Below are 20,646 nucleotides of genomic sequence, written 5' to 3'. Positions count from 1 at the left end.
CTTATATCGCTAAGATTTGCAAAGATCCATGAGAAATTTTACAGTAAAAACTACAGTTTTTAAAATGTTATTTGACTTTGTTTCCTGGTAGATCTTTATAAAACTCAGCCTAACATAACTAGAACGTTTTCAATGTAAAAATTGTGTTCAAATCGCATTAATTTTTATTTATATGACAGTTCAATATGTATTTTTAGTCTTACAAAAAGTTACAATATAAACGGGTAGCGGAATATTTTTGTCTGAAACAAATAAAATGGTTGTTGTTATTTTTAAAAAGTGTTATCATTTCGGCGTAAATATTTTTATCAAGAAATCCAGAATTGTCGTTTGTTTGTTGGTTTCAGCTAAAATATAGAAAGAGTTGGACCTTGCCCCCGCGGGCGTGCGGCCGTCAGTCTCGACTCGTTCCAATCAAAGCCAAAGCTAAAAAACCAGTATAAGGGCGTTATCTGGTCACGCATAGTCATCATAGATTTCGAGGTTACGATTATACTGGCTCATTCAAGAACTCTAATCGCTGCAACCAAAGGAAATACTTGTTCAGCGCTCGCGCCGCGCATTCGTACGCCGCTTCTTCCCGCGAAAACTCGCGCGCAACCATGTCTCATTTGAAAGTTTTGCGCGGCAATTTCGTAAAGATCCTAAACTCTCCCCCTAAACTGACCCGTAAAAATAAAATACTTCGGCATGTGTTAAACAACAGGTGCTTCGCTACGAAGGCTGCCCCCGTCGTCGAGGGCAAGTATTTGACTTCAACATGGGGTGAAATTGAAATCGGGAAAGAAACTTTGACGGATTACGTGTTTCGGGACGTCGAGTTATGGTCGGATCAGCCTTGTGTGGTGAGTACTTTTAATTGAATATTTATATTTGTTTAGCAGATTATAATTTTTTGTACCTATTGTACAAATGTCATAGACATTCTTGTGTTAAAAAATAACAGTTGTTTTTAGGGTTCTAATGTTAATTTAGTGTTCAAATTACACCTTCGTAAGTAAATATGAGTAAGTAGTTTGCAGGAATTTACTTAATACAAGCACGCGACGAACTAAATGCAAGCTAACGCATCGAACAATTAATCAAATGGCGGCAAATGAATGCACGCGCATAACGTGCATTGCGTTGCTCCGATCATCAATTTAGTTATTTACATGCAGTACAAAGTTCACTGCTCCGCCATACGGATGCTAGATAATTATAAATAGTCCCTATCCGAAGGTTGAGGCTACGGTAAAACGCTTGGCAAGTTGGCAGCCACGCGGTGTTCTTGACAAAAAATACAACATAACAGAATCCCTTCCGCAATTTTTATGGACCAAGGTAGCATCAGAGACATGCCTGTAAACGTTCACATAACGAGACCGTTAATTATGTTTAAAAAGTAAGGTCACCCGTAATGATCTCTGAGTGGTCCAGCAAACATGTCATTTTTTTCGACCCCTCCAGTAGTGAACGACTGAACGTGTTAACATAATCAATCTGCCGTGATATTTTGCGCCCATGCGTTAACTACTAAAGTGTACAGACATTTCAGACCGCATGTTAATTGCAACCTTATTGACGAATTCGTTCGCTCGCTTAGTTTCGATCGAAACCGAGATAATGACCCAGTTTCCGTTTTCCGACCATCGGGCAGTCGGTAAATTTGGTAAAATACATTGTTTGTTTTATTTTAATATATCAAAACATAGTAAATATATATATGTAAGTACAACTCTTGTAATTTTTTCAAAGACCAAAGTCCCTCTCCAGACAAACTTTCCCAACTTTTAATACCAGTCCGCATACTCGTATATGCGTGGCTATGTCGGTTAGTCTGGCGTCCTATTGATAGCGTGGCTGCAAACCCAGTGACTGTAAATAAACAGTACCTACCTACCACTAGACTTGACGCGTAGGTGTGTAGTAATTGCAGATTAGTCAGTCGCAAATAGAAAACGCAACTAACCTGCACAGTGCACCGACTGCAGTTTGCCAGCTATATTTTGCAAGGTTTCGTGTCGTAACTAATCAGTTTCCCGTGAAATTAGAGCATCATGCAGTGATCATTTTAGTTATTATCATGAAAAATAATACGGCCGGAAATTAAGAGATTGAGTGCGTGCGTGTAGACTGTAGGCTTTGCTCCGACTTTCGACGTATTATAGTCTGTTCGGAAAGAGAAGAGTCGTGGAATGTATTGGGCTCCATACATTCCACGACTCTTCTCTTTCCGCACAGACTCTAGTTGCTTACGCATGTAAAAGGGGTAGGTACATATTCAAGTAATATTTTATTTTATCCTTTTTGAAGTCCATTTTCATTTTTTTTAATTAATTTATAATTTTAAAAATTTTATGAGTTTTATGACCTAAGATAAATGAGGGATTTCAAAAAGTAGCGGAGCTATTACATGTAGGTAAAGGTATCATATAACACACTCGAAATGCCACGCCTCTTTCCTGGCTCCTATAGTAATTACGGTTTGGGTATTAGGTAACTTATGTGTTTGGGAATTGTTTCAAAGTCGTTTACGCGGGATGGAATATTGCCAATTCAAATCGGTAGAGTATAAGAATCTGTTATCTCAATATCAAAGGTGAAGGAAGCTATGTATTATGTACCTACCTAGTATTTTCTATAGGTACCCTGTTTAATACTGAGACTAGGGATTTGAATTTTGATTGAGAAAGGCAGATTTAAATGTATTGCAGTAGGTAATAGGTATATAGGATTGAGTAGCATACTTTTGCGCGATTTTGAGTCATAGTTCTGTATAACGTGTATAACACACAGAGTAGAAGGAGTATTTAATAGATTTTACAATTTGTGACATGGCGGCCATTGGTCATTGTGGTCACTTAGTATTGATTTGTTACCAGTCAACTTTAGGTTTACCAACTACCTATAAATCTTTCAAAATTTCGCCGACCTTTCGTAGAGCTACGCCGACTACGATGTCTACGACTAACGCGAGTCGGGAAAAATAACCAGTGTAACGTGAAATCTAGGTAGCTTAGCTACTTAGGTACTAAGTGGGTCATTGACCGATAGACGATTAGTAATAAAATATTTTGCGAAGACACAGATATACTATCAGAGTGTAGTTTAAAATAATTTTAAATTAGGAATTACCTAGGTATCTTCTTAAATCCTTAAGGGGCCCACTGATTATCAGTCCACCGGACGATATCGGCCTGTCAGTTGTTCAGAACTGTCAACTTTTTGTTCTAACTGACAGGCCGATATCGTCCGGCGGACTGATAAATCAGTGGGCCCCTTTACAACTTCCGATCCGCTGTTCAGCAACCACGTACGCCTTTTTTTACGAAATCATCCCACAATAATAAACGCGACAATCGTTTAAAACACCGCACAAGTCAACAGTTTACAGTTGTAAACAAAAACATTTTTCATGAATGCATGAATAAATTGATCTTAAATGTGATCTGCTTGCGTCACGCGACCAAAGTACGATTCTGCCGTTATGTTAGGATTTAGTGACTTGTTTTCGGGCAAAAATAGAAAAACACTGTTTTTTCTATTACTAGCCAAGAAGCAAGTGCGGCTCAGTTAACGATCTACGTTATAATTGTTATTTTCTCGGTACCTGTATACCTTCTAACTACATACTACTATTATGGCAAAGTTAACAGTAGAGTTTTTCTGTTTACTCTGTTTTGATTTTAGCCTTAGGAGATAATTATTTTAGGAGTAAATTCCTAAGATACTCGAAGATCTTCGTAACTTTGGAACCGTAAAAAATACATATGGAAGTTAACTAAGCACTAAGTTTAAGCTTTAACGACCTGTGCCAACAATGTCATAATATAAGTTTATATCCAGACATGCGGCGCATCTGGGCGCGGATACGACTACAGCATGATGCAGCTCATGATCGAGCGCTGCGCCAACGGCCTCGCTGGAGCCCTGAAGATGAAACCAGGAGAGAAGATCGGCCTCATCCTGCCCAACCTACCGGAGTTCGTGGTCCTCATCTACGGAGCTATGAAGGCTGGCTTGGTGGTTACGTTTGCGAATCCTTTATACACTGCTGGTGAGTGCATTTGTTTATTTGCTATGGGTAAGAAAAACCGGCCATCAAGTGCGAGTTGGACTCGCGTTCCAAGGGTTCCGTACATTAAGTCCGACCCACGCTTTAATTTATTTCTAATAGATTTTCCTGTCATCTATAGGTAAAGAACTCTTTTGTGTATTTTATTCAAAATTTTAGACCCACTAGTTTCGGAGATAAAGGGGCGAGGGGGAATGGTCGGACAGACGGAACAGACAGACAGACGGAACAGACAGACAGACGCACGAGTGATCCTATAAGGGTTCCGTTTTTTCCTTAAATACAAATACAAATGTTTATTTCTTAGGTATGGTATGGTAAGGTACGGCACCATAAAAATAAGTTTGATAGTCGAATGCTGCACATGACTTTGCTAAACGTCTGAAATTGAGAGCCGAGAAGATATCTCACCCTGCCGCCTGCAGATCACTGCATGCGTCCGTTGTCCTAATCTTATTTTTCTACGGTCGCCGGAAAAATATATGACAAATAAGTGATAGTACTTTACACTTCACGGCAGTTATCTATCTTTATCATACTGGGTGACTGGGTGCATCCGGAAAACGCAATAGTGATGTGATAACCGCGCCCGCCTGTGGTAACGCCTGGTTCAGATTTACCTACCTTACTTTCCCATTTGCTTTGGAACAACTTGTTACTTATATGTATATTTAAAGGACATGACTGTCTATTGCTTAAATAATAAGTACTATAAACAAATGCTACCTACTTAGGTATATGTTGTACGTTCTGATTTATGCCCGAAGAAAATATTGATATCATCAACTACATGGCGAACCGGTGTGCTTAAACTCTGGATTCGGAGAGAGTTTCAAATAAATACGTCGAAGTTTTCAGGCCTTTGCATATCGGACAGATAGGACCGGGACATTTAACTAGAACTTGTTGATAAATACAACTATTGTAGGTAGTAGGTACCCGCTTAAGCCATGAGCTGATTAGATTGAGCATCGATGCAAAGCTGGTTTTGGAATAGACCTGAAAAATTAAAAAGACGAACGAAACACCGTAATTAATTTTAAATTATTTTTAAACCGTAATTGATGTTTCTTCCTGACCTAATTCCATTTTACATTCCTAATCGACATGTAATAGTGGTACAAACATACTTAATTGTCAGAGTAGGCCTCCCTCCCACAAATAGGTGCAATTGAATGATGCAGTTCTAAAGTCCGCCATAATATTGACTCAATGATTGCATGTAGGACATGTATATATAGGTGACATGTACTTAAGAATGATGGTTTTACTTTAGGTAGGTATAGTTCGTTTTTTGCATTAGAAATAAGGTAAACAATCTTGATGTGTCTTTTAATTGAAAAACACATTTTAAAAATAAGTTACGGTAAATATGTAACAATTATGAATCTAATACGATCTTTTATAGTCTTCTGCTTTCATAAGTAATAGTTATTGATTTAAAAAGTGTTTTTCAATTAAAAGACATGTCAAAATCGCTTACCTTCTTTCAAGTTCTTTCTAATGCTAAAAAAAACGAACTATAGGTACATATTAGTTTTTGTCGGTAGGTAGGCTATTCTTATTTGTAAACAGGTCAGTGACTTACAGTAAGTATATGCAGTTACGTTGTAACACTTTTCGTCTTGTATTTGCGCATGTCGTGCCAAGCTTTTCTAAGATTTTATTTAATGTAGCTTCCAGAACAATTGCTTGGTGTGTCACTGTTAGGTTACCTTTATATATTTACCAACATTTATTTCTTTTTATTTTATAATCTGTAACGATAAGTTATAATTCATTCTTTCATAGGAAGAACTCTACATAGGTATTATAAGCAGAGATGGGCATTAATCGATTAATTTTTTAGTTAACTAATCAATCGATTAAAAATATCAATCGTCATTTTTTAATCGCGATTAATTTAGTTGCGATTAAATTAGTTGTGAGAATGTACAACTAACAACTAAATTAGTTTTAGTTTCAATCGACTAAATTTCACGGTTAAATCTATATTAAAACTATGTCATCGCTGGTTTTTGCATTTTTTATTTAACTTGCAATATGTAACTAAAAGTTGGTATGTATGTACATTCGAGGTACTCGTATGTTGTACCTGTGTTGGTTTGGGTAGAATCTTGCAGCTTTTTTCGAAGTAGATACCTTCAACCAATTGAGCTAAAATTATGTATACACGTTTAATTTGAAATGCTTGAATGACAATGTAATATTATGGGCAATAATATAACGATATATGTGTAGTATATATCGTTATATTACGAATACAGCGGGCTCAGCACGGATCCATTTTTATCCACTATCACTATGCCCGTCACTTTCGCACTTACTTACTTTTTAGAACGTGACAGGCATGGTGATAAATGATAAAAATGCGACCGTGCTACTAGGGCTGGTAACGATAAATCGCGAAAAACTGCAATGTTTACAAGTCGCAAACAATAATGTAGATTGGTGCATTATAAATACTTAAGTTGTACACGATACTGAGTAAATCTTAGACAAAGAAATTATCAATATTCTGCTGTCGCTGTCAATAATAAAACTCTTTTTAGTGTCACGCGGCGACAAAACAATGGGATAATCCTACTTACCTGGAAGTTGTTTATTGCAGTTTGAAGCAAGTGCCGACGCATTTTCTAAAAAAAAACACGTTCTATTTATTGCATGAGACATCTGCATGTTGTTTATTATCTATGCGGTCTTATTTGTTTTCAACGTGTGGTCATTAAAAATATTTCAACCTCTTTGTAAAGAACTCAGCGTTAACTATTGTACATTTTCCTTGCGTCATTCTACATTCAAATATATCAATCAACATACATATTTTATTTATTAGGGCTATTGCCAATATATTGAAGCGGTAGCAAATTGATCGATCAGGCTACTCGATGTACTCATACTTCATAAATTCATACTCATAGATGGTTTGAGGTCTCTAGGTCATATTATATTATATATTGAACATGTTGTCATGAATCATTTTAGATTCTAGGTGCTTATTACTTATTACGGAAATTTTATTTACCCTTAGATAAGAGAAATTTTACACTCCATAAAAATGGTCAAAATATCGCAAGTAACACATGTGCTATTTCATTTTTATACATGCGTTAAGATGTCCTAATCTGCTGGCTGTCAACATAGCCATACCGAGGTTTTCCATTTAATTTGCTTCTAACATTAGTCGCGGAAAAAATAGTCTAACTAATTAGTCGATTACAAAAATTAGTTGTCCGTAATCAATCGGCAACTAATTTAGTTGCAACTAAATTAGTTGCACTCTATACAACTACGATTGATCAGTCGTCGTTTTCAATCGTCAGTCGCAATTAATTCTTTTAGTCTTAATCGTTAATCGTTAGTCGATTACATTTTGCCCATCTCTGATTATAAGTACTCCTAAATATTATACTACCTACCTACTATAGCATGTCTATGTGCTTAATGAGTATTAGTAGGTATGTAATACTAAAGCAAAACGATGATATTTGTTATTCAGGTAAATCGCAACCTGATAACATCAATAAATTTGAGCTTATATGATCGAATAATGCTTTTATAATCACTTTTAATGACAGTAGCAAGGTCATAGGTATATTTTGTTGTTGTCACTTGTTACCTATGATGACTCAACTCAAATAAAACTTACCTACTAACAGACACAATGATGCCTACTCCGTTTGTACCTTGTTATGACCGAAATCAATTTATTGTATTAATAAGGCTTTCTACACATATTCTAGAGTTAAACTCACAAAAAATTAGAACATGTTAAAGTCCCTAATAATAAGTAGATGTTTGCGAACTTGATAAGAGATGCAATTTTTACGCTAAAATTGGCGCGAAAGGAGGGCACGCATTACCATTTTTTTTAAATCTGAATAGGTAAGTACGCGTCCAGAGCCAACGAGCTCAACCGGCCGGCCGGCCGGTAGCAACTCTGCCTACGCAGCTGGAGGTCCTGGGTTCGAATCCCGGTAAGGGCATTTATTTTTGTGGTTAACACGAATATTTCAGATGGTTCCTGAGTTATGGGTGTTTTTCTATGTAGGTATATCGCCGGTTGGTGTGTAAGACTGCCCAATACAATATTTATTTATTATTTATGGAGCGTTTCATTCATCTCGTGCTGCTGATACCAATGTATCATATGTTTTCTAGACTGCACACAGACATGCTTATCTCATGACATGTGTAACTTATTTTATTATATCTGAATACAATCTGTAGTAGTAGCACGCTCTGTATTGAGTAAACACGACTTCGCGTCAAGATAATTATGATAGAAGAGGTAATTGTGGCCGGTTCAAGGTTCACATAATAATAATCGTAAATTGCTAGCACTTAACAATTGCTTATAAGTAGTTATATAGGATACTATTACTTATTCTGTGATATAGGTAAGTATATATAAGTAACTGTTTGAGTCCAAAATAAAATCAGAATGTTTCTGTTTAAGCTTACACTTACCCTATATTCATTGACTGATAATTTACCGACTATTCAGAAACGGTCTTCAGAGTAATTGTTTTAGGTGTTAGAATTTGCGTGCTCTCATGTCCTTCTCATTATTGCTTTACTATCTAAATAGTAAAAATCCCAGGATAAGCTAACAATCTTTAAACTTCAAAGTGGTTACAAATATCTGACTATCCGACAGCAGAAGAGTAAGGTCGATCTTTTTGGAATTAAGTAGTCAAAACATGTTGAAGTGCCCTTTAGACGGTCTCTAAGTTCGGACTTGATTATATGCTGATAGCAATCGAGATCATCACCTTATAGTTGATTCACGAGCGCCGCTGAGTACTTACGTGTCCACACAGGGGTCCCGTTGTTTCCCATAAAGTTTTAAGTCATAATGTATTGTTTGTCATATTATCATTAGTCATAAAACTGAAACCGTTAACATTTCAGGATTTTCGTTAGGTTATCCTATAGATAGGTTCTAAGGTTATCTAGGTTTGTTTTATGGCAATCCTGAAAAGTGGCCCGTTTCTGAACCAAATGAATTATTACTAACGAAAATTCGGGCAAACAATACATTATGGCTTAAAACTATTTGGGAAACAATAGAGACCCGTCTACACATTATGAGCTTAATGCTTACAATTAACGCCTATATATTTGTTTTGCAGATGAGGTGAAACGGCAATTCACGGATTGCAACGTAAAATGCATCGCCACCATCGAGATGTTCATGCCCGTGGCTACCGAGGTGGCCAAGTCTCTCAAGGACTACAAGGGCACGATTTGGGTCGGCAGCGATGTTGAACACCAGGATGGTAAGTTACTACTTTCTTCCTATTTTAGGGCACGTCTCCATTTTGTATCTAACTGTGTTAGCAGGTACCTAATTAGTTAGTACACAGATGTAGTGCATAATTGTTTTCCATCATATTTTCTCGGAAACGTTTGTATTTTAGAGTATGAGTATGAGTATTCTGTGAACCGCATTAAGAGTTTCACACAAAAAAAAAACAATAAAATCTGGGGGTTCGCCATACTTAGAACTGAAACTCAACATTTTTTTTTCATCAAACCCATACGTGTGGGTAATTTTTTTCTAAACTGAAAGTTTGCGCGAGAGACACTTCCAAAGTGGTAAAATGTGTGTGTGTCCCCCCCCCCCCCCTGTAACTTCTAAAATAAGAGAATGATAAAACTAAAAAAATATATGATGTAGGTACATTACCATGCAAACTTCCATCGAAAATTGGTTTGAACGGGATCTAGTAAGTAGTTTTTTTAATACGTCATAAATCCCCTAAATACGGAACCCTTCATGGGCGAGTCCGACTCGCACTTGGCCGCTTTTACTTTTTGTACCGAGACTGACTGAAATAGCAAGACACGTTCGTACGTTTCCGTGAAAATACGATGGAAAATAATTATGTACTATACATCTGCAGGTGGCTGTGTTTTTAATCTTGAAAGCTAAATTATGAACTTCCTTCCTGGCATTCGATTCGGCTTAAGTTTGGCGAGTAATTTATGAAGTAATATACCTAATGATGTCATCGAGCTAATCTGTTGAAAGAGAGATAAAACATAATATTTCAACCTCAATGAGTTTGGGTTTGTTAGAATCGTCTTGGTGAGTTACAAAATGACTGTGGTAAGAAAAGTAAACACTTGTAACAAGAATGTTTTTTTTTCTCGTCATTAAGTAATCACTAATCAATTTACAGGTGTATACGGACTGAAGCCCCTATTGATGGCGGACCACGAGGCAGACCTTCCCGAAGTGAACGCCGACGATGTCTGCCTCATCCCCTACTCTAGCGGCACCACAGGCATGCCCAAAGGTGTCATGCTGACGCACAAGAATCTCGTGTGCAACCTGAAGCAGGTCCAGTGGCCGAAGATGATGAAGTACGAGGGAGAAAAGGGTAATCAAGATTTTTTGAATTTTGTTCGTAGAATAAGATAAGCATATCCTCTAGCCGCCCAGAGACCTATAAAAAGGTATCCTGTTCCATTCGAATTTGAACTTTGTGTTGACAAAATAAAATTTCATTTTGCTTGGCAAGGTTTGACGTATGGGCGGCTTAAGTACATATTTGAAAAGCTGAATACTCAGACAAATTCATACAAGTACCCATTGTACTTAATCCTATCTTATATACACCGCGCGCGGTATACGCACGGCGCGGGCAACCTAAACCAGCTCAGCACTTAGTGTTTGAAAATTGAGAACTAGAGGGTTCCCAAAATAATTGTCGAACTAGTGACTAAAAACACGTGAGAGTTAATTAACTCATCCGTTTAATTAAACCATAAAATTAGTTTAAACGAGTATATTTGTAAGTATAACCATAGAGAAAAAATACATAGAGTGCTCACTCCATACATCAGTTCAGACTATTAATTTCAGTGTCTACATCTAGCATCGAGTAGCGGAACTATCAGTACTGCTACTTGACAATAGATGTAGCACCGACCGGAAAGTCTTATCTCAACAGCATAAGACTTTCCGGTCGGTGGCTACATCTATTGTCAAGTAGCAGTACTGATAGTTCCGCTACTCGATGCTAGATGCTAATAGTCTTTTTGGTACTAAAACTGATGTATGGAGTGAGCACTCTATGTATTTTTTTCTCTATGGTATAACTGTTTCATTTATTATTTATTAATCACTGACTCTTCACACAACAAGTGAGAGCATTTTCTAAAAAAACACCCTCGCCCTCAAAGAAAATACTCGCTTCTAGCTTATCGTCGACGGTATGACAGTTGCCTTATATTTTAGAATTTAAGATTCAAGTTTGCGTGTGGTAGTGGCCGAAAATCGGCACATAGCAAATCTTGTGACTGAATTTTCTAATAAGATAATCAAGTAAGTGCATTTAGCTCACGCGTGTACCTTATGATTCTATTTCTGTGTTCCAGGCAAAGGCGACGTGGTGCTAACGGTGCCGCCATTTTTCCACATCTACGGGTTCAACGGGGTGCTGAACTACAACCTCACTCTCGGCTACCACGTCGTCAGTATGCCTAGGTAACTGTTGTTTCCTTAATTTAACTATAGGTAGTCAGCGAACCTAACTAAGTTGCTCAACTAACTATTTTATTGGTCAACCAATTATTCCGAAGGTCTGGTAGAAATTGCGCTGCAGCAGTTCGCTTGGTATTCCATAAGGCCCAATTTTGACTGATACCTCTGTCCAACAGTGTAATTTATTTTTCTGTCTGTTTGTATATAATTTCTCTCTGCTGTCTTTGCATTGTTATTGTTATCCTTCTCTTTTTCTTTGTTTTTCATGTGTATGTCCTGTGTATGTGTGCTTTATCGAATAAATGACTTTCTATTCTATTCTATTCAACAATGGTCTTTCTCTTGGCTGATTGGAATTATGATGATGCCTAACCTAACAGTACCAAAATAGTAAAAAGGAACTGAGGTAATCCATCCACCATCCAATATTTCCTTCTCTTCTTATGATATATTCTGTCTTTATTGTTTATTTCTTGCATACAATTAACACTTACAGTTCAACCTTACGTGCTAATTGGAATTACATTTCTTAATAGCTAACAACATGCATTTTCCGAATAAATAAGTAAAATGATTATTATGAGTACATTCGATTTTAAATCGATTCGAATTCGATTTTTAGATTTATTTATAACACATTATATTAGAAGTATGAAGTTACGAGTATTAAATAAAAGAGATCGAGTAAAATAATTGATTAAATGTCATTAAAGGATAATTAAATTAAATCGTGGGATTGCAATAATTAGCATATTTTACTTGATAGGGTCTTTGCTATACCCCGTATACCTGATATTCACTGGGGTGTTTTCACATTCCCATCTCATTCTACCTAATATCTATATTTTTTTTTTAGATTTACCCCAGAAGACTACATTAGGTGCCTGGCCGAATACCAGCCCACGACGCTGTTTGTGGTACCCTCGCTGCTCGCGTTCCTCGCCACGCACCCGTCAGTCAAGAAAGAGCACTTGCAATTTGTCGAAACAATCATGGTGGGCGCGGCGCCTACTACGGACAGCATGCTAGAGAAATTCCTGCTTAAATGCGAGAAGACTAAGGATGAAATTCGTTTATTACAAGGTTTGTGTATTTTTCAAGGTAGAATGTACAGATTCCGTAACATTTAATTGACCAAAAGCAGCGGTCAGATATTGCACCAGAATCTCTATGGTCACGGAATAAAATTAGATAATGGTTGGCACGGTCTCAGGTGCTTATTACTAAAACAAATAGGTAGGTAAATACTAAATGTTCAGAAGTAAATTGTCTTACCACGAACAATAAACATAATAAAGGCGTGCCAATGCACGTACCTATTAAAGTACATACTGGACTCGGCAATAGAGTGATGTTTTTAGAACGTTAAAAGCAGATGGCGTTGTTGGTACTTTTATACACTACCCGTCTCTATTCTCTATCATTCAATTTGAGAGCGATAAAAAAGGATGTCGTGAGCTGCAGCGGTATCATGGACGCGTTTTTATCACCCGTCACGTCATGCGTCACTTTCGCACTTACATACTTGTTAGAACGTGACAGGCATGGTGACAAATGATATAGAGCCGGCCATCTTAGCCCTTCTGCTTCGATCTTAGCTTCGTTGTTACGTTTTAGCAGGTAGTAGTTATATATATTATCGTTTCCGATGATTGCGACTGTGAGCCCTAATATGGCTGGCTAGACCGATCTTGCTTCTGACAATCTATTGCCAGAAGCAAGATCGCCATCGCCATGCATGCAATTGCGCGTGTGCGTGTGACAATAGAGTTAAACCCTAGAGGTTTCCAATAGTGGTATGCTTATAAAATTAATGTATTAAAATAAATCAATAAATCAATTTGTATTAAGCAGTGTTGTAGTGAATAAATCAATTTATATTAAGCAGGTTGGCCTTTCAGTAGATAGTGCCCACTAATTAATCTCAGTAATCCTCACGTAAGAATAAGATAAGATAAGATAAAGTTTATTGAGTTCAAAGTTCAAAAGGTTACATCACATACATAATTTCTTAAGATATGTTACATTCTGTCCAAGATCTTTCGCTGATACTTAAATTAGGTATAAACCTGAGCTTTAAGTACCAGCTACCTTCCTTTTGTCTCTATGTACTTATTTATACATGTATTATATACAAGCGAGTATTATTTATCTATATATATAAATGCACGTGTCCTGACTGATTGACTGACTGACTGACTGACTGACTGACTGACTCATCAACGCAGAGCCGAAACTACAAACGCTAGAAAGTTGAAATTTGGACACTAGGTTGCATTTATAAAATGTATAAGAGCTAAGAAGCGATTTTGAGAAATTCAACCCCTAAGGGGGTTAAAAAGGGGATGAAAGGTTGTATGGGGTGCAAGTTTTATTTTAAGCTAGGCATTTGAAACTTTGTAAAAATGTACTATATTAAAAAACAAGAAAACTAATTTCTGCGTTTTCGAAAATTCATCCCCCAAGGTGGTGAAAAAGGGGTTGAAAGTTTGTATGGAGATCAAATATTTTTGTGAGTGTTGGACTTGAAACTTTGTATATGGGGATATTATTATAAGACGGGAAAAGTAATTTCAGCGTTTTTGAAAATTCATCCCCTAACAGGGTTAAAAAGGGGTTGAAAGTTTGAACCCATTACAAATGCTTTGAAACTTCTTAGAAAGACATAATAGCCGATGACAAAAAAAAAGGAATTGCGACGTTTTAGGTAATAAAACCCCTAAGGGGGTAAAAAAGGGGATGAAACTTTGTCCTGGGGTGCAAATTTTATTTTAAGCTAGGACCTTGAAACTTCGTTAAATGGTATTAAATTAAAAAACAAGAAAACTAATTTCTGCGTTTTCGAAAATTCATCCCCCAAGGTGGTGAAAAAGGGGTTGAAAGTTTGTATGGAGATCAAATATTTTTGTGAGTGTTGGACTTGAAACTTTGTATATGGGGATATTATTATAAGACGGGAAAAGTAATTTCAGCGTTTTTGAAAATTCATCCCCCAAGGTGGTGAAAAAGGGGTTGAAAGTTTGTATGGAGATCAAATATTTTTGTGAGTGTTGGACTTGAAACTTTGTATATGGGGATATTATTATAAGATGGGAAAAGTAATTTCAGCGTTTTTGAAAATTCATCCCCTAACAGGGTTAAAAAGGGGTTGAAAGTTTGAATCCATTAAAAATGCTTTGAAACTTCTTAGAAAGACATAATAGCCGATGACAAAAAACAGGAATTGCGACGTTTTAGGTAATTCAACCCCTAAGGGGGTAAAAAAGGAGATGAAACTTTGTCCTGGGGTGCAAATTTTATTTTAAGCTAGGACCTTAAAACTTCGTAAAAAGGTAATTAATTAAAAAAACAAGAAAACTAATTTCAGCGTTTTTAAAACTTCTTCCCCCGAGGTGGTAAAAACGGGGTTGAAAGTTTGTACGGAGATCAAATATTTTTGAGAGTACGGGACTTGAATCTTTGTATTTGGGGATATTATTAGAAGACAGGAAAAGTTATTTCAGGGTTTTGTAAAATTCATCCCCTAACAGGGTTAAAAGGGGGATGAAAATTTGTATGGAGTTCAAATTTTATTTTAAGTTAGGAACTTGAAACTTCGTAAAAATATATGTTATTAAAATACAAGAAAACTAATTTTAGCGTTTTTGAATTATCATCCCCTAAGGTGGTAAAAAGGGGGTTGAAAGTTTGTATGGATATCAAACATTTTTTCGAACGCGGGACTTGAATCTTTGTATTTCGGGATATTATTAAAATACAGGAAAAATAATTTCAGCGTTTTGTAAAATTCATCCCCCAACAGGATTAAAAAGGGGTTGAAAGTTTTAATCCATTACAAATGCTTTGAAACTTCTTAGAAAGGCATAATAGCCGATTACAAGAAAGTAATTGCTATTTTTTGGAAATTCAACCCCTAAGGGGGATAAAAAGGGGATGAAAGTTCGTCTTAGGGTGCAAATTTTATTTTAAGCTAGGAACTTGAAACTTTGCAAAAAGGTATTAAATTAAGATACAAGAAAACTAATTTCAGCGTTTTTGAAAATTCATCCCCTAAGGTGGTGAAAAAGGGGTTGGAAGTTTGTATGGATATCAAACATTTTTTCGAACGCTCGACTTGAATCTTTCTATTTGGGGATATTATTAGAAGACAGAAAAAGTTATTTTAGCGTTTTGTAAAATTAATCCCCTAACAGGGTTAAAACAGGGGGTTGAAAGTTTGTATAGGGTTCAAATTTTATTTAAAGCTACAAACTTGAAACTTTGTAAAAATGTATTTTATCAAAAGAGAAGAAAACTAATTTCAGAGATTTTGATAATTCATCCGCCGAGGTGGTGAAAAAGGGGTTGAAAATTTGTTTGGAGGCCAAACATTTTTTTGAGTGCGGGACTTGAATCGTTGTATAAAGGCATATTATTAGAATACAAGAAAAATAATTTCAGCTTTTAAAAAATCATCCCCTAAAATGATTAAAAAGGGGTTGAAAGTTTGTATAGGGTTCAAATTTTATTTAAAGCTAGGAACTTCAAACTTCGTAAATAGGTAGTTAGGTAGTAGGTTTTATTAAATAGAGGACATGAAAATCTTCTAAGGGGGTTTAGAGGGATTATATCGAGGACAATTTTATTCAGTTAGGGGCTTGAAACTTCGTAGGTTGTGAAAGACAAAGTCTCATGCGTTGTATATAATATTAATAATTAACAAATGATTAACCGTCCTACCGCAATCACTTGCTGCACAATGTTCTAAGCTAATGTAGAAATATATAACCACCAATATACAAATCCACGCGTACGAAGTCGCGGGCAACAGCTAGTGGTTAGATATATACTTTAAAGAAAGTTATTCAAAATCTATAACAAAATGAGGAAATTTAGAATTTAGAGAGAAAATTTAGAGAGAATTCTCAATAATTGTAACTATTCGCAGGTTACGGCATGACAGAAAGCGCCCCGGTGGCCCTGATGACTCCATACGTGTACCCGTACAACAAGGTGGGGTCGGTGGGGCAGCTCGTCCCCAGCACGCAGGGCAAGGTCGTCTCGCTCACCACCGGCGAGATGCTGGGCCCGCACAAGTCGGGCGAGCTGTTGATTAGGGGACCGCAGGTATGTACACTATTTTTACAAGTACCTACTTGTAAAAATCGCGAACACGCGACATACCTATGTCATTATTAAATTATACAACGGGACTTAATCGCGTATCTAAGTTTTAAGATTTACCTCCGACGTTTCGAGAACGGCGTTGTCCCCGTGGTGGTGGTGGTGGTGGCGTGGTCGTGGTGGTCGTGATCGTGGTGTTTAATAATGTGTAAAAATCGTGAAAGTTTAAATCAGTGTTAGGTATGTCATGACAGAGAGCTTCCCATTTACCTAATGTGAATAAACCCTTAAAGCTAATTTGTACCTATCTATCTATCTATCTAATACCTTTAAATGAGCAATTCTTGTTTATTTATATATATATATATATATTTCGGGGATCTCGGAAACGGCTATAACGATTTCGATGAAATTTGGTATATAGGGGGTTTTCGGGGGCGAAAAATCGATCTAGCTAGGTCTTATCTCTGGGAAAACGCGCATTTCCGAGTTATTATATGTTTTCCGAGCGAAGCTCGGTCACCCAGATATTTTGTATGTAATAGGGCATAACTTATTAGCAGGCCTCGGAGTTTTTTTAGCACGGTAAGACTAAGGAGAGCTATGGAGTCTTTGTTAACATTAAAATTAAGTTCATACTCATACTCATCCTCATTAATTAAGTACAAGTAAATTATGTACAGCTCTAGACCTAATAAATATCAGCGATCATCACAATAACGAAATACGTAACTATATATTCATGACATAATGTGACATCTGATTTACTCATACACATATTTAGGTAAAGAGGTTTAATCATAAGTGGCCTATCACTTAAAAAAGTACTTAAGACATGCAACCTATGATTATAAACATTGGTAATACGTATTCGACATATTAAAACGATATTCCATAGATATTAAAACTGTTTATTATTCATTAAGGTTGATATAGAGCTACAATATTTTAGAATAGTTATGCGTTACTCTTCCTTACGTCTACAAAACAGTTCGTTCACACATAATGGGCAGTATAAACGTCGTAAGTTGCATTCATGGGCATCATTTACAAGACACCAATAGTGACGGCAGCAATCTTCACAATATCCAGTTGATTTCATCCCTTCATCTTTAAGAGATATAGCCTCACGAGGTAGTCCTTTGAAGAACATGTCAACGTAGATTGTATGAGGAAGTTTCAAACAGTAAAACTATGCGGTCCAGCATATTTTCTATCTAAAATAAATTAAAACAATATAAACTGAGTGTAAATAATCACGCTGACACGGAAACGCTACAATAACATTATAATAACTTTACTTGATCCAAAACTGGATAATCATTTTCGAAAAAATCGTATGCCTCTCTTATAAGACCAATAACTTTCACCATTGCAATATGGTACAATGATTATTATTATCTAAAGCGGCCAGTGACAACGTATAGTTCCTTATCTTAACAGTAATTATAGTATGTAGGTACGTTAAGTACTTAAATAAAATATTGGAGCGATGACACTGCAATATGGGTAATATAATAATATTAACATACACATATACATATTATTACTTTTTTATAATATAACATTTAATTAAATATATGTAAACAGAATTAATTACATATAAGTAGTCTAAGTATTTATAAAACGATTCGGACGAACTTAATTAATGAGGATGAGTATGAGTATGAATTTAATTTTAATGTTAACAAAGACTCCATAGCTCTCCTTAGTCTTACCGTGCTAAAAATACTCCGAGGCCTGCAGTTATTAGGTACCTACTCAATGCCTCAGGCAAGGAAAGTCTACAAATACCGATCTAGGTACTTTGTGCGACTGCCCGTTCTCTGTAGACCCGCCTTTTTGAATCCCGATCCCTATTAGTTCTAACGTTATTTAATGACGCAGGTAATGAAAGGCTACTGGAACAACGAGGCGGCAACCAAAGAGACACTGGACGCCGAAGGCTGGCTGCATACGGGCGACGTGGCGTACTACGACGACGACCAGTACTTCTACATCGTCGACCGCACCAAGGAGCTCATCAAGGTCAAGGGTAACCAGGTACGATGTGGGAGATATATGTACATGTTGGTTCAACACACAACGAGGCGGCAACCAAAGAGACACTGGAAACAGAGGGCTGGCTGCACACGAGCGACGTGGCGTACTACGACGACGACCAGTACTTCTACATCGTCGACCGCACCAAGGAGCTCATCAAGGTCAAGGGTAACCAGGTACGATAGGGGAGATATATGTACATGTTGGTTCAACACACAACGAGGCGGCAACCAAAGAGACACTGGAAACAGAGGGCTGGCTGCACACGGGCGACGCGGCGTACTACGACAACGACCAGCCGGCCTAGCCAAGGTTACAATTGCTATCGCTTCGACAACGAAAAGCTTCATGTCTCTCTATCACTGTTCCATATTAATGCAACAGTGACAGTTGCGTATCGATCGCTTGGCATCGAAGGCGATTGGCATCTTGGCTACGCGGCCAGTACTTCTACATCGTCGATCGCACCAAGGAACTCATCAAGGTAACCAGATATAGGTCGATAGGTTGCTATTTCTTGACCGGAGCAGCGCATGCCACGATCAAATTCATGGGGTGTCGATCTTCATTTTCAATACAAACTTTAGGTGGGCCAATTTCACCCGGATGATTAAAATTACTACTCAACGGCAGCGTCAACAGCCGGCGTTCAGAGACATATGCATCTCTTTATTCACACGGGGTCGACATCGTACAGCACATCTTGTGAGATAATAGTCGATCGGTAATCGCTTAAATTGCCGCTGGTTAGACAGCTCACTAGCGTAGGAAATCCATTTTTCACACCACCTATTCGGAAAAGAGCTTTTTCTTCCCTGCTAGGAGGGATCAAAGTGGCACTTTTCCTCCCTGCTAGGAGGGATCAAAGTAACAATTTTCTGTTTTAGCACACTATTTTTAATTTTTTTTGCACATTATTCTTTTAGCTTAAATAATCTGTTTAAGCATCAGATTGTGTCAACACTAAGATTTTTTTATTTTCCTCATAGTTGATGTGAAAAGCAGTATCACACGGTATCAAAATTATTTCGTCTTGGGCGTTAACACTTGAATCCCTCATTCCGCTCAGGATTCTACTTTAGCATCCCGAATGTAGTGAGGGACGAAATATTGTAGAATCCATCGCTTCGTTCAGGATTCAATGTACGTCCTTGACGGAAATCTATCATTTTGATCCCTTGTAACACAAACTACTATTCCAGTTTAGCCTTTTCCTTAATCTACTGAGTTGTACTGAAATGTTAATATAACGTCTTCTGTCCCAGGTATCCCCTACGGAGCTTGAAAGTGTCATAATGGAACTACCAGAAGTAGCTGACGTGGCGGTAGTGGGCGTGCCCCACGCCTTAGCCGGCGAAGTGCCCCGAGCATTCGTAGTTCTCAAACCCAAGAAGACCCTTACCGAGAAGCAAGTCTACGACCTTGTGGCGTCTAAACTGACTAGGTACAAGCATCTTGAAGGAGGAGTCACCTTCCTCGACTCTATCCCAAGAAACGCCGCCGGTAAAATCATGAGGAACGAACTCAAAGTTAAAAGGTACACCCCTAAGAAGTGATGTGTAAATAACTTGTACATAGTATTATAGAAAATTGTATAGAAATACGAGCTGTGATTTTTTAGTAGAATTATTTTAATGGTGCTGCAGTAGAATTTAGTGATTTTTTTGTTATTGTATAGTTTATTATTATTGAAATGTATTATAGGTTTTATGTTATTTGTTATGTCCCTGACAATCTTCCATGAAATGTATGATGGTCAAGGGCAAAGTATGAATGTAATAAATTGTTAATAGGTAAATAAATGAAATAAAATTGTTACAATTCATTGTTTAATTCTCTTATACAATAAAATCCACTGTATTCTGCACACAGATCTAATAGCTAATTTATTTGTCTAAAACATGAGCCCTCAAACTTAACCCAGGAAGATCTAGTCTAGGCTGTAGCT

General features: G+C 37.1%; 1 protein-coding gene across 2 annotated transcripts; it reads left to right on the top strand.

The window, feature by feature from the left end:
* The first annotated feature begins 537 nt into the window (after window positions 1–537).
* LOC134653477 (probable 4-coumarate--CoA ligase 1) lies at window positions 538–20,519 on the top strand. 2 transcript variants are annotated; one of them, XM_063508845.1, is made up of 9 exons: window positions 538–845; window positions 3,829–4,039; window positions 9,193–9,339; window positions 10,246–10,446; window positions 11,447–11,555; window positions 12,409–12,635; window positions 16,480–16,658; window positions 18,543–18,874; window positions 19,964–20,143. In XM_063508845.1, the coding sequence occupies exons 1-9, from the start codon at window positions 603–605 to the stop codon at window positions 19,992–19,994; spliced, it is 1,680 nt and encodes a 559-aa protein (XP_063364915.1). In that variant the 5' UTR covers window positions 538–602; the 3' UTR covers window positions 19,995–20,143. The 2 variants fall into 2 exon arrangements, with proteins under 2 accessions (XP_063364915.1, XP_063364916.1); XM_063508846.1 differs by having other exon boundaries at window positions 547–845; window positions 18,543–18,698; window positions 19,964–20,519.
* Window positions 20,520–20,646: the final 127 nt, after the last annotated feature.

The sequence above is a fragment of the Cydia amplana genome, chromosome 13 (assembly GCF_948474715.1).
Source record: "Cydia amplana chromosome 13, ilCydAmpl1.1, whole genome shotgun sequence".
Lineage (NCBI taxonomy): Eukaryota > Metazoa > Arthropoda > Insecta > Lepidoptera > Tortricidae > Cydia > Cydia amplana.
The sequence above is the reverse complement of the archived record's forward strand: the minus strand, read 5'-3'. Positions and strand labels throughout refer to the sequence as shown.